At 38.9% G+C, this 14,005-nt stretch overlaps 2 protein-coding genes across 16 annotated transcripts in view; one reads left to right on the top strand and one right to left on the bottom strand.

Annotated features, from left to right (window-relative positions):
• The window catches only part of LOC145543169 (reprimo-like protein), a 125,892-nt gene that overhangs the window by 85,988 nt on the left and 25,899 nt on the right, over positions 1-14,005 (top strand). For 3 of the 11 annotated variants that reach the window (XM_081583811.1, XM_081583814.1, XM_081583815.1), the window contains one exon: positions 5,894-5,973. The exons of 7 other annotated variants lie outside the window; for them this stretch is intronic. In XM_081583811.1, the coding sequence (XP_081439937.1) occupies positions 5,904-5,973 (70 nt within the window). In that variant the 5' untranslated portion in view covers positions 5,894-5,903. Of the gene's footprint in view, positions 1-5,893; positions 5,974-7,314; positions 7,495-14,005 lie in introns of those variants that run through there. One more of the 11 variants, XM_081583816.1, reaches the window with a different exon arrangement.
• The window catches only part of LOC145543166 (uncharacterized), a 47,702-nt gene that overhangs the window by 21,167 nt on the left and 12,530 nt on the right, over positions 1-14,005 (bottom strand). For 2 of the 5 annotated variants that reach the window (XR_014080514.1, XM_081583789.1), the window contains exons 4-7: positions 10,778-10,849; positions 10,086-10,166; positions 700-771; positions 87-161 (exon numbers count right to left, since the gene is read on the bottom strand). Coding sequence is in view for 4 of the 5 variants with exons in the window: in XM_081583789.1 (XP_081439915.1) it covers positions 87-161; positions 700-771; positions 10,086-10,166; positions 10,778-10,849 (300 nt within the window). In the remaining variant the exon portion in view is untranslated. The remainder of the gene's footprint in view (positions 1-86; positions 162-699; positions 772-10,085; positions 10,167-10,777; positions 10,850-14,005) is intronic. The other 3 variants (XM_081583791.1, XM_081583792.1, XM_081583790.1) reach the window with 2 other exon arrangements.

The following is a 14,005-nucleotide window of genomic DNA, read 5'->3' as shown; positions in this document are numbered from 1 at the left end:
TATACATCAATAAACTTAAAAAATAATAAAATAAACCTAAAAAAAACACAATCGAGTGAAAATAAATACAATAAAAATCAACTTACAGTTTTTCCAATTCAAGGGTCATCATGAGAACGCTTTCAATTGTTGTAAGTGACACTTGTGTTGTTCCCATGTCTCTGAAGGAGAGGCCCAAACACGTAAGATATAAACATATAATATAAACACAAATTCTAAACTTAAAATTTTTAACATGTGATTACTTCAATTCTGACTTCTTATATGCCCTAGATAATTCCAGAGGACTCTTATTGGAGAAATTTAAATTTGCATCATCTAATTAATGACCCTGGTGCTGAACAGTAAAATCTTTTTTTATTATCCCGAGTTCTCATTTTCAATTGCATCTACCTCTCTCGATAACTTTTTTTTTTTTTCAAATAATGTACCCCTTATTCCTTTTTGCTTCCTGGATAAATAATATTCCTAATGCATCTACACCTTCCGTATCTACGTGCATTCTTCAACACTGCTCTCTTCCTCTGCTGGCTGTCTTACTCATATATATTCTTTAACTTTTTCTTTGCCAATAACTCTTGTATCAAGAACCTAGTTAAAATTTAAATTATGACTTTTTAGACAAAATACTCAACCTGTGACAAAAGTAAGAAAGAGCAGAAATCATCCCAAGGGCCATGAAAATGCTGCAATACTTACAAATATTTCAATGCTGGCAATTTAAAAAGATACGAATCTTCCACTGCTGTCAAAGGATTACGATTGAGAATTCTGAAAAATGGAATGGAATTAAAACTGTCTGCATTTTCAATGACGTCCAAGAAAGTTTACATTCATTTTTGGGGCATATGGAACTTGGTAAAAAATTAATCTTTTTCTGTCTTTACCTATAAATCACCCTTAGAGTCCGTAAAGCACTCTTCCTTTGGGAATTACCCAAGTCTCTAGATGGTAAGAAGGAGAAGAGAAAGAGGAAAAAAAAAATAGAAAAATAGTGGGTAGCAAAGAAAAAAATATGCCAAAGAACTTTTCAGGTCAAAAACCCTAGAAGTGACTATGCTGGTAGGAAGCCCTTGCTCCATAAGAAATACTATCTCTGCTGCTGCTGCGTCGCTTCAGTCGTGTCCGACTCTGTGCGACCCCATAGACGGAAGCCCACCAGGCTCCGCTGTCCCTGGGATTCTCCAGGCAAGAACACTGGAGTGGGTTGCCATTTCCTTCTCCAATGCATGGAAGTGAAAAGTGAAAGTGAAGTCGTTCAGTCGTGTCTGACTCTTCGCGACCCCATGGACTGCAGCCTACCAGGCTCTTCTGTCCATGGGATTTTCCAGGCAAGAGTACTGGAGTGGGGTGCCATTGCCTTCTCCCAATACTATCTCTAGAGTCCTCCGTAACTCAAGGTGTTTTTCTTTCATCTCTAGAAATTTTTCTTAAATTTCATAGTTTAAACTACCCAATTAAAGACAAAAATAGGAAAGAAGAAGAGATAAATACAAGAGGAACTGGTGAAAGTCATATTCCCATCATGTGGTCCCATGTGTATCCTAGTATCATAGCCTTTGCTACATTGTATGTAATCACCTGTTTGCTTGTCAGTCTCGTAGGCTGTCAACAACTCCAAAGCAGTGACCACACTATATTGTCATTGTTATCCCTGTGCCTGACAGAGTGCCTAATATTTACTAGGTATTTAATAAATGTTTGTTGAATAAATAAATAACATTTTATTTATATATCAAAAGATGAACAAATTAATTTTTTTGGAACAAAGTTTTATTCCAAGATACTACAATAGATTTTCTTCTTAGTTCTTTAAAACAAATAAGGAAAAGGAAAACCAAGAAGACACAGGAAGCAAGGAAAGAAAATCTGTCTTTAGGCTAACTCCACCCAAGAATCATAGCATATTTTTGCAGAATATTATTATAAAGCTAATTATCACAACTAACATCTGTTGGGTTGCTAGGCATCTGTGATTGGCATTTAACATTTAATCCTCATAGTAACCTTATGTGATCGACTTACTACCCTATTTTACAAATGAGGAAACTGAGGCACAGAGAAGTTATATAACTTGTTCTAAGTCATCAAACCAGTAAGAAGCAGAACTGGAATTTGTACTCAGTTCGGACTCTAAAGCTTTTGTTTAACCTGTATGGGAAAAAAAATATCTGTTATGGGTTAAGAATATCTGTTATGTTAACCTTAACTGTGAGAGCACTAAATATAGAAATACCTTTTCAAACTTCATCTATCCATCTGGGAAAGCCTCTATGAGAATTGTACTTTCTCTTTTTCTTTCTTTTCCTTAATCATCTCCCATGATTAAATATTTAATTAGCCTATGGTCACTGAGATTTTAAACAATGTTGCAGGCAAATTAGTAAAACTGATGGAGTAAGGACATCTGAAAATTCATCCCTCCATAAAAGCAACAACAAAACTGACCCCCAAAATGGTCAGAATCAACCTTTCCTGAACTCTGGAAATTTAACCAACAGGCTTGCAGCAAACCAGGGAATCATTTATTCAAGGAAAACAAATTAATTTCTGTAAGAACAATGAGATCTGTGTTGCCCCATTTTACAAATGAGGAAACTTTGTACACTTGTTCCAGACCTTTGCTCTCCATGCCTTGAAAAATAGCCCACATCTCTGGTACCAGAGGAAGCAGAACAGACCGGGAGGGTCTTCAACGCCTCACTTCCAAAGCACCAGCATTATTTTACACCTTTGGTGGTTCCCTGGAAGACCTTACTTGAAAGGTTTGCCTTTGACCTGACTGGAAGGGGCCTAATGTAAAAGGTCTCTTCTCAGATGGTATTTTTGGAAAATAGTTCCAGGTAAATATTTTAACAAGACAGTTGTATGAGGCTGTGGATAACAGTTTGAGGCAAAAAACAGCCTAACCAAACATCTTAAAAAGCAAAGCTGAGGGGCTTCCCTGGTGGCTCACTGGTAAAGAATCCACCTACCAAAGCAGGAGACACGGGTTCGACCCCTGGTCCAGGAAGATCCCACATGCCACGTGGCAACAATGCCCCTGTGCCACAACTATTTAGCCTGTGCTCTAGAACCTGGGAGCTGCAACTATGAGCCCATGTGCTGCAACTGCCGAAGCCCATGCACCCTAGAGCCAGTGCTTTGCAACAAGAGAAGCCACTGCAATGAGAAGCCTGCACACCACAATTAGAGAGTGGCTCCTTTTCTCTGCAACTAGAGAAAAGCCTTCACAGCAAAGAAGACCCACAGCCAAAAAGAAAGAAAGAAAGAAAAGCTGAGGAGTGAGATGCCCACAGAGACTTCGTAATGTTCCAACACACTCCTGGGAAACTAGAAGACCGCAAGACATATTCCTGGGAATCTAAAAATAACTATTAGCCTTAATTAAAGAGTTCAGCAAAGTTACAGGATGTAAGTAAATATACAAAAATTAGTTATATTTCTACACAACAGCAATGAGTACTCCAAACATGAAATTAAGAAAACAATTCCATGAATAACAGCATCAAAACAAATAAAATACTTGGGAAAAATTTTAACCAAAGAAGTGCAAGATTCACACTGCAAAGTATGAAACATTGTTGAAAGAAATTAAAGAAGGTCTAAATAAAATGTAAAGACATGCTGTGTTCATGGATAGGAAAGTACCATTATTAAAATTTCACCACTTCCCAAATTGACCTATGGTTTCAGGGTAATGTCTACCAAAATCCCAGCTGACTTCTTTCCAGAAATTGCCAACCTAATTCTAAAATTCATATGGCAATTCAAGGGAAAAGAAAAACCGAAACAACGTTGGTGCTTTCAAAACCCAGCTTAAGGCTACTGCAACCACAGTGGGGTGCTGGCATAAGAATAGACATGTTAAATCAATGGAACAGAATCGACAGTACAGAAATAAAGCCTTATATTTACGGTCTATTGATTTTCAACATGGGTGCCAAAGCAACTCAATGTGGAAAGAACAGTCTTTTCAAATGGTGCTGGGACAACTCTACATCCAAACACAAAATAATGAAGCTCGACTCGTACACGTCACACCATATAAGAAAACTAACTCCAAATAGATCAAATATCCAAAAGGAAGAGCTAAAGCTATAAAACTCTTAGAAGAAAACAAAGGAGTAAATTTTTATGACTTTGCATTGTGTATGCGCTGTGTTCAGTTACTCAGTCAGGTCTGATTCTTTTTTGACCCCATGGACTGTAGCCCACCAGGCTCCTCTGTCCATGGAATTTTCCAGGCAAGAATAATAGAGTGGGTTGCCACTTCCTACTCCAGGGGATCTTCCTGATCCAGGGACCGAACCCACATCTCTTGCATCTCCTGCATTGGTAGGCAGATTCTTTACCGCTACACTACCTGATACCCAAAGCATAAACAATCAGAGGAAAAATAGATGAGCTGGACTTTACAAAAACTAAAAATGTTTCCGCTTCAAAAGACACTATCAAGAAAGTGAAAAAAATAGAACTTTCCTGGAAGTTCAGTGGTTAAGACTCCACACTTCCAATGCAGGAGACACAGGTTCAATCCATGGTCCAGGAAGATTCCACATGTCCCTGTGGACAACTAAGCCCCTGTGCCACAACTACTGAGCCCACGCTCTAGAGCCATAACTACTGAAGGCTGCATGTTCTAGGGCCCTTGAGCCACAACTAATGAGCGCCTGTGCCACAGCTACTGAAACCGTCGTGCCCTAGAGCCTGTGCTCCATGCGAGAAGCCTCTGCAGTGAGAAGCCTGTGCACTGCAACTAGAGAGTAGCCAGTCACTGCAAATAGAGACAGTCTGTGTGCAACAACGAAGACCCAGCATAGCCAAAAATAAATAAATAATAAATAAATAGAGCAGCGTGTACTCATCAAAAAAAGAAAAAAACGTGAGTGTCACCTGTTTGGTTAAGCACAGTTCTTCAAACTTTGAGGCGCTGAAAAACAAACTTTTGGCACTAACTTATCAGATCACTGATGGGCTCCTGTGACAGTGAATTCCTTCACTTTTGCATCTTCTCCTGTCCACTTTTCCCCAGTCATCACGACTGACTGTATATAAAAATAGAATGATTATAAAGCAATAGGTAGCCAAAACAATTTGGCAAAGTTTGTTATCTTTCTCCAGAATTATCTCAATTCTCCAACCCTTCACTTTTTAATAGCTTGCCCATGGTCTTGGTCCCATGAGCTTACTGTTTTTTCTTAACCAAGCAGCCCTTCTCTGAGATTAATATCCTTGTGTTCATCCCTAGTGAAATAAAAGTATGCGGCCACTCTAAGTTACCCTGTTTCTTCCTCCTGTCTTTAGTGCAGCCTTTTATTCACAAGCTTGTGTCTGGGCAAAGGGGAGAATGAGTGAGAATGAGTCAACAGCTCAATGTGGGGGTTGCTACAGCAACTACTTTCCTACAAACCAAAGGACAAATGGTTTCAGATTCACAGTGGACACTGTACTACAGATCATTTCCATTTTGGCCCAATTCCTTCATTTTACACATAAAAGGTATGCCGACTTCTAGTCCATTACCTTTTTAATTCATGAGCTTCTCTTCATGGAACAAAACATGGGAACAGTTGTTTTTTTTTTTTTTTTGGCAACTTTAAAAAATAAGTTTTATTTGAATAATTTCAAACTCATAAAATGTTACAAAAAGAAACAGATCAAGAAATATGTGTATATTTTTACCCAGATTCCCCTAGGCAACAGTTTTTATTAGCCTCAAAGACCATCTCAGAGTCAAAGTTTAACAAATGCTGTCCTAAATGGTTTTGAAAAATATATCTTATTTGAAGAATAAAGCTCAAATGTTTTCGCATCAGCCTTCTGCTATAGAACACAAAATAAGGGAACATTTCTTACCTGTTATTTTTTTTCTCCAAATTCTTCTATACAGGTCCAGACAGATGGGCTATGTTTCCTTTCTATTAACTGAGGAGACAGAAGAATTGAGGACTGAAGCCTGTCATCACTGTCGTGAGTGTACTGAAATCCTAACAGCTTTAGCTGAAAAAATGTCCAAATCAGGCGGTGAAAACAGATTTCAAATAGGACAAACTCCACAACTATCTATGCTAGAATCCCAAGGCAGGCAGGGCAAACTGGTTTCTTGGAGGAAGGCAGTCAAAGAAATGAGCAGAGTGACCTAGACCCTGTTCCAATATATTTGAAGTACTTGGGGAGGGGCTGACCCCCTTTCCTTTATTCATCTGCATAGGTCCATGAGCCATGAGAACATGACTCCCCACGTGAGGCTCCTCAATACAAGACCTCCAGCTGCACCACGTACACCCTTTCTTGGGGTGGGGTGGGGGCAGCCTAAAGAATTTGAAGTGGTGAATCTGTCTTTCCATGCAAGTTCTGAGAGTAGCCTTGAAGAAGAGTCCCTGGCAGTGAGGAACAGAGGAAGACACAAGGAAATCAGGCAGACCTGAGTTTGAATTCTGATTGTCACTTTCTGGTACAGTGACTTGAATAATGAACATCTCTGTCTTACTTAGTATCATTTACCTCGTAAGGCAGTTTGAGGATTAAGTGAAAGAGCATATGCAAAGCACCCAGCATAGACTGGGCACGGAGTAGGTGCTCAGAAGTGATGATGTCATATTTGCACTGGCCAGAAACCCTGAGGATGCCCAGAGGTGGCTTGGCCAAGAGCTCCAGAAGTGTGGAGTTATCACAGGGAAAACAGCTCTAAAGGCGCTATTCAAGTTAGAAGCCAACTTCAAGATGCAAGGTACAAAAAGCCAAACTGTCATCATTTAGCTCTTACTACAAGGAAATGAAGAACCGCATAGAAAATTACTTGCAAAGCTCATAAGTGGTTTTGCTTCTTATTAACAGTGTGAATCTAGGCAAGTTATCCAGTGTCTCTGAGTTTCAATTTCCTCATCCCTAAAATGGGGATAATAAGAGTTGTTGGGGGAAAAAAACGTGTGAAGTAATATGTATTCAGTATTTACCATGTATCAAGCACTATGGTAAAAGCTTTAGGCATACTATCTTACTTGTATAGTAAGTATAGTGCCTGGAACATAATAAGTATCTAAGAGATGTAGGTATTAAAGAAATGTTATAGGGCAGAGGAAGAATTACTATGCTTTTGACAAGGAGTAGAAACGTTGTAATATAGGTGGTAAGAATAAGATGCAGTTGAGACAAGAAAAGTAGAGCAGTTGCTAGGTGTGACAATCTCAAATTTTTGAACTATTACCAAAAAAAAACCCAAAAGAACAGCCACCCTAAATCATCCCAGAGGACAGGCCCAAGTGAGTTCGTTTTCATTTTTAATGCTGATGCTTTTCTGAATCTGAGAAGCTGCTGGGGTTTCAGTACATACCAAAAAGTGATGACAACATCCTCAAGCGTGCTAACTTTTGTGTGTACACACCTGTCTAAAGAAAACCAAGGCCGGCTGACTGGGAAGCTTGGTGACCACAGCTCAATTTGTCTTCATGGTGTGACCACACCCATCTCATCAATATTCTCAACAGTGGGGTAAATAATTCAATAGGGATAAGGCTTTGGTTTTCCTCTAATTCTCTCATAATGCTTATGTTCTTGGTACAATATTGATGTACCACAGACAAGCCAGCATGTGAACATGCTCTGTCTGGATAACTATATAGCCTTTCTACATTGTACAGTCCTTTAGTTTCTAAAATCATGGAGCTTGTATTGTTAAAAACAATGAAGTGACTAAAAGAATTTTTAAAAACTAAGCCATCAGTCTGGATCTGTGTAGGTAAAGGAAGGAGAAGCAGTTTGAAGTCAGAAGAAAAAGTATACTTAACATTTAGGATTATCAACCACTGCTGCTTTTCCATAATATATTTCATTCCTGATTTCATCTGAAAGAGACATGATCATTACTGCCATTCACAAAGTTGTACTCAATTAAAAAGCCCTTGGTGCAACTTTGAGGTGGATGTCAGATTCAAAATAGACTACCACCCTGCTAACCTATTTACCTGGTGTTTGTCAATAACATACAGGCTTCATTTAAGAAACCTACTCTTATAATTACCTGAAAGCCAGTGATGAATCAAGTTTTTGTAGGGCCTGAACCTTATCTACTTTGGGAAATTCTAATAAAAGCACACAAAGATAAGAATACAAAAATTGCTAGGACCACTCCCAAGACCTTGGAAGGGACTTATGCAAGTGAGGAGCCCTAAAGCTTAAGCTTCATTTAATTCATGACAAATCTATCTCAACTGGGGCCCTTTACCAAACTTAGTTAATGCAAGGGAAAATATCATTTCAACTTGGAAACACCCTAGTCATTACAGGTAATAAAATGACTTAACTCGAGGGGTAGCATCTTCCCTTGGCATCTTCCCTTTGGAAGAAGGTGCAATAAAGTTTATATCTCACCATGGCAAATGTTGCCTGAAGCAAATTAGCTTTGTCTAGTAGAAAGACTTGGCCCCATCAAAGAGCCCTACCCCCAACACACACTTACTGTATTGTGACAATCTTTTGATGGTAAAACTTCGAATGAGTTTTAGGAGTACAGTATTGATTTATTTCCAACACCAGATAGCTCAGATTCTTTCATTACCTTTTCCTGTCATTTATGATAAACACAGAAATTCAAAAGGAACAAGTTGGTGTCTCTTCCCTTAAGAATCTTTTCTGACCCACCACCCATTTTCTACTTTGCTGCCCCTGCCCACCTTGTTACCCTGCTGCATAGATGCTAGCATGGCTCTCCTATATTTTCCCATCAACATCCATCTTCCTCTTTCCAGTGTCAAAGCTTCTTGGGGACAAAGTCCTTGTCCTATTCTTCTTTGTGTCCCCAACACTGCCCTTAGAACAGTGCTGACACACAGTAGGCATGGCACTCTGTGAATGTTTTTGAATGAATTCATCAATTTTTGTCTACTGTGATTCCACAATTTACTTTCCTGTTGTCTGCATAACCACAGTGAAACTCTGATTCTTATCAGGGACTCTTGGCATTATAAAATGTTTAGAAAAGGTGGTGAGTTTAAGACATTGTATTGACGCTACTGAAACCTCCTGGTGGAGGGACCTTAGGCACCGGCTCTCTGGCCAAAGGAAAACTGACCCTGGGTGCTCTTTCCCCAAAGTAGGCATCAGGAAACTCATGAGGGGCAGAGGGGTGGGGGGAGGCCACCCCAGATAGGGATCTGTAGCTCTGGACACACCCTTAACACCTTCATTAACTGGAAAGGAACTGTGTGAAACTGGATTTCTGAGCCGCAAGACAGTAAGAGAGCCTTTACCAAAGCCAGGCATAGAGAAGGCTCTTGACCTTGACTCGAAAATCCCCTTCCGGCCATGGAATGTACTATGATTTGCTTGTGTCACAGAGAAATCACAGAATTTTTGAGCAGAAGGGGTGTAAAACCCACACTTGTTATTGACGAGTAGTCAGGTAAAGTCTATAGCATTAGGCTACAGCAATGTATTTTCTTTATATTTTTCACACTACAGCTGAACAAAAACATCATCTTTTTCCATAACTGAAAGGTTCTTACTGGCCACAGATAATTCACTTCAGAGGCATACTTTTTGAAAAACAAGGATCTGGGTGATTGGGGAGAGCCCTGTAGCGGATGTTCAGGAATTCCTTTTCCTTTACCATTTAAAAGAAGCTAATGGTTGAGGAAGCATCCATACCTTTTGTTCCATGAAGAATTTTGTGCTAAACTTAGATCTTTGCAGCTGTGCATTGTATAGACGTTAAGCAGTTACGAACTTGGCACATGAGCAGGAATCAAAGTTAAAATCAAAAATGGAACTTCATGGACCCTTCCTATATTGGAGCAGCATCAGTGGGATTCCATGACAGTGTTAATTTGAATGTTTTTGTTTGGTGCCTTTTATTGCCTGTCCCAAAGATCAGTACTATGGAAACCAGACCGTTTCATACATAGGAGTTAGACAAGTCTCTTGGCCTCTTTGTACCTTAGTTTCCTCATTTGAGAAAAAAAAAAAAAAAGGATCACAAGATATACTTTTCAGGATTCATACTAGGCTTACACCCAGGTAACCAATAACTGTATGATGTTTTTACACACAGTTTTATACATGTATTCATCTTCTATTTCACTTACAATGTGTGTAAAAACTGCATTCCATGCCAGGCCTGAAATGTTCCAAAGCTCAGTTCTGTGAGTAAATTGCAACCAAGATTTCTACAAAAAAAGACACAAGCAAAAGAAGAAGAAAAATATATATTCTTTCAAAACACTTATCCTTTGGCAGTAAATCTAATTTATATATGATGAAAATAACACCAGTACTCCCTCCATACACTAAAGAAATCTCACTGTGGAAGATAATAGGATTGACACTTGAATGATTATATACTTGGTGCATTTAGTAAATGCTCAATAAGTGCTTATGTTAAGTGATCTTTATTTCTCTAGAAAAGCGGCACTGTTGACATTTGAGACTGGATAATTCTATCTTGTGGTGGGGCTCTCCTGTACACTGTTGAATGTTTAGCTGCATCTCTGGCCTCTGTCCACTAGATGCCAGTAGCACATACAGTTCTAACAACCAAAAATGTCTCCAGACATTGCCAAATGTCACTGCATGCAAAATTACCCTGGTTGGGAATCACTCACTGCTCTATAACGATTCACTCTGATCTGTGTAATAATTCTCACACTAACCTTTGCCAGAGACAAAAAGCACTTGTTATATAATTTTAATAATATTTCAAAATGAGTAACAAATTAATTTGATAAAAATTAAGTTTTCTAAAAATTCCAAATATAATGAAGTTGTATTTGTAACTTACATAAACTGCAAAAAAGGAAGTGGTTCAAATGTACGTCTTTCAATAAACTGTATTTTATTGCAGGATAAATCTCTAGGAAAAGTAAAAGGAAAATATTGCCTCAATTAGCTATTAGATATCTATTTAATAGGAATAATAGTAGAGGTTAGAATGACAATCACAAGTAAGTAGCTTTGGTCTAAACTCCAAACCTTAGGAAGTGTTATTTGAACCTTCCAGAGTCCCTAACCCTGCCTTCACCTCTCTCAAGAAATCTCTATAAATAAAATATGTAACTATAGAACTTTTTTAAAGTTTATGTCATAATCACCTGGAAGGCAGCTATCACTATGGGCTGTGTTAGTCGCTCAGTCATGTCCAACTCTTTGCGACCCCATGGACTATAGCCCGCCAGGCTTCTCTGTCCATGGAATTCTCCAGGCAAGAATACTGGAGTGGATTGCCATTCCCTTCTCCAGAGGAACTTCCCAACCCAGGGATCGAAGCCTGGTCTCCTGCCTTGAAGGCAGATTCTTTACCGTTTGAGCTACAACTATAGGCCTTGATAGATTTTGGAGGTAATCTTTCCTGAGAGCAGAACTGATTAGATTCCCACCTTTTGTAGCCTCTCCAAATTTTAGATTATGAGCTCAAAGTTTTTATTCTCCAATTACAATTTCTAACATTAAAAAGAATTTTCTTATATTTACACACCTCCCAATTTAGTTCCGTTTTTCTAGACCAATTCAGTACTAGCAGAAATAAAAGATATCCTTTCATACAACCTGAAAGGAAGTCACTCCCCTCAATGATATGTAACTTGACCTAATTCAGTATTATACTTTCTATCATATTGATTTTTATTGGAAAATACCCACTCTTGACTATAGCTGACTATCCTGTTTCCATTGATATCGGCTTGCGTCTCATTTCACCTGGATGGGTATAACTGTCTTCTGACTGGTGTTTCTATCTCTGCTCTCTCCATTCCTAAGCCACCCTCTACATGATCATTAGTTGAGCTCTCCAGAAAGTGAAAGTGAAAGTTGCTCAGTTGTGTCCGACTCTTTTCGAACCCATGGACTGTAGCCTGCCAGGATCCTCGGGCCGTGGAATTCTCTAGGCCAGGATACTGGAGTGGGTAGCCGTTCCCTTCTCCAGGGGCTCTTCCCAACCCAGGGATTGAACCAAGGTCTGCCGCATTGCAGGCGGATTCTTTACCATCTGAGCCAATCTCCAGAAGTGGTCCTTAAATACTAGCACCATTTGTGAACTTACTGAAGCGACAAATACTCAGCCCTACTCTGGACCGATTGAATCATTAACTACAGAGGTGGAGTTTGGGTTTCAACAAGCCTTCCAAGTGATTGACTCTGCTGCAGGCTCAAATCTGCCCGAGAGCACTGCTGTGGTAACATGGTCGCTTGGCCCCAATGCCCTTGATAACCTGGCTCTCATCTCCTACTCTCCCCACTAGAACTCTATGGGTACTCAAAGTGTTTTTCCTGTGTTTTGTCTTTCTCCCAACTTTCTTTTGCAAGCTTCTTCTTCCCAAGATGTCTATCTGATGATACCAATGGCCCTTCAAATTTCCGTTTAAACAGCATTGCTTTAGCAACATCTTCCCTGATCCAGTTAGAAGTCTTTTTTTTCCCCTCTTCTATGCTCCAACACCAACTTACAGCTCTCATTACCCATATCCATTTCTTTTTTTAAAAAAAGAAAGATATTTTTGCATGCCATTTTCTCTCAGCATAAAACTCCTTGAGTGTATGGGTTAAATCCTATTTATGCACATTGTCTGTGATGTTTGCAGCCAATGTATGGACATAAAGCAAACTCAAATATTTATAAAGTCAACAAATAAGGAGTGAGTAAGAGGAAAATGACTGTGTTAAGAGAAGTGTAGCTTTATTACTTCACGGCTCCCTCTTCTGTGCCTCTGCCGCACTTTGTCATTCGAGTTTGAGTTGTTTGCTTTCTCTGTGGGATCGTGAATTGCCAGAAGGAATCCTATCTTAGCCACTTTTGTGTTTCCAACACTAGGCTTAGTGCTTAGCATATTCTTTTTTAGCTTTTTTTACTGACTGGCATTTTTAAAAAAGAATGTGTATAGGGATGCTAACATGAAATAATCAACTTATAAAGTATTTCATAGAAGTAATGAAGGGCCTAATCCACTGAGTAGTTACCTTTGTTTTTCTCCAAACTATGTTTGTAAGGTTTGGACCCCAGACAGAAGAAAAGAAAACAGTTGCCCCTAAGGCTTTGAAGGTTTGATAATTAAAGAACTATTGTTAGGGTGAGGTGAGATTCTTTATATACCCATCTCCCTTAACTCTTTTGTATTTGCAAAAATACTCTACTTGTTAAACAGCATCATAAATTGGCTTAATAAGGGTTAACATACACATCTTGGATGCCATGGACAAAGGACAAAAACTGAGCTTTTAAAGCAAAGAACACGGTATCTCCTTGTTCCTAAATAAACAGAAACATTATGCAAGCATTTCTTCTTGGATAAAGAAGCTAGAGAGGGCATTCCCTGGAGGTCCAGTGGTTAGGACTCAGCACTTCTGCCAGGGGCCTGGATTCAATCCCTGGTGGAGGAACTAAGATCCTGCAAGCCACACAGTGTGGCCAATAAATAGAGGCTGGAGAGATTTTTGTTTTGTACCTAGTGAAGTTAGGGGCATTTCTGATATGTTTATTTAGTGTAGACATTTCTAAATATACCACTTATCCATCATCTTTAACATTTTTAATTTCATGCAATTTCTGCATGAAATCCTTAACAACAGTCTGTTCTTTTGACAACTTCGTGTGTTCTTGACAAAGGACTGTTTAGATAGTTCATCTAATATTTAACATTTTAGTGTTAAATGTTAAATACTTAACATTTTCCTGTGTTTTATCTTTCTCTCACTTTCCTCTTGCAAGCTTATTCTTCCCAAGATGTCTATGTGATCATACCAATGGCCCTTTAAGGTTCCATTTAAACAGCATTGCTTTAATAGCATCTGATCCAGTTTTAGCTTAGATTAAGTTATCAAAATTATGAGTTAATGGCATTCACACTAATGTAAGTGCTCTATATTTTCTTTCCTGTGGGTGACAATTTGAAGTTAAGTTTAATTCTTCTCATTTTACTAAAACAAGTTTTTCAAACCTTTTCCAAAAAGGCCAGGGAGTAAATATTTTAGGCTTTGCACGCCACACAGTCTCTGTCGCATATTTTCTTTGTTTCTC

This window comes from Giraffa tippelskirchi, chromosome 3 (genome assembly GCF_054371585.1).
Source record: "Giraffa tippelskirchi isolate mGirTip1 chromosome 3, T2T-mGirTip1v1.2.pri, whole genome shotgun sequence".
NCBI classification, from domain to species: Eukaryota; Metazoa; Chordata; class Mammalia; order Artiodactyla; family Giraffidae; genus Giraffa; species Giraffa tippelskirchi.
This window is presented reverse-complemented; position numbering and strand designations above follow the sequence as displayed.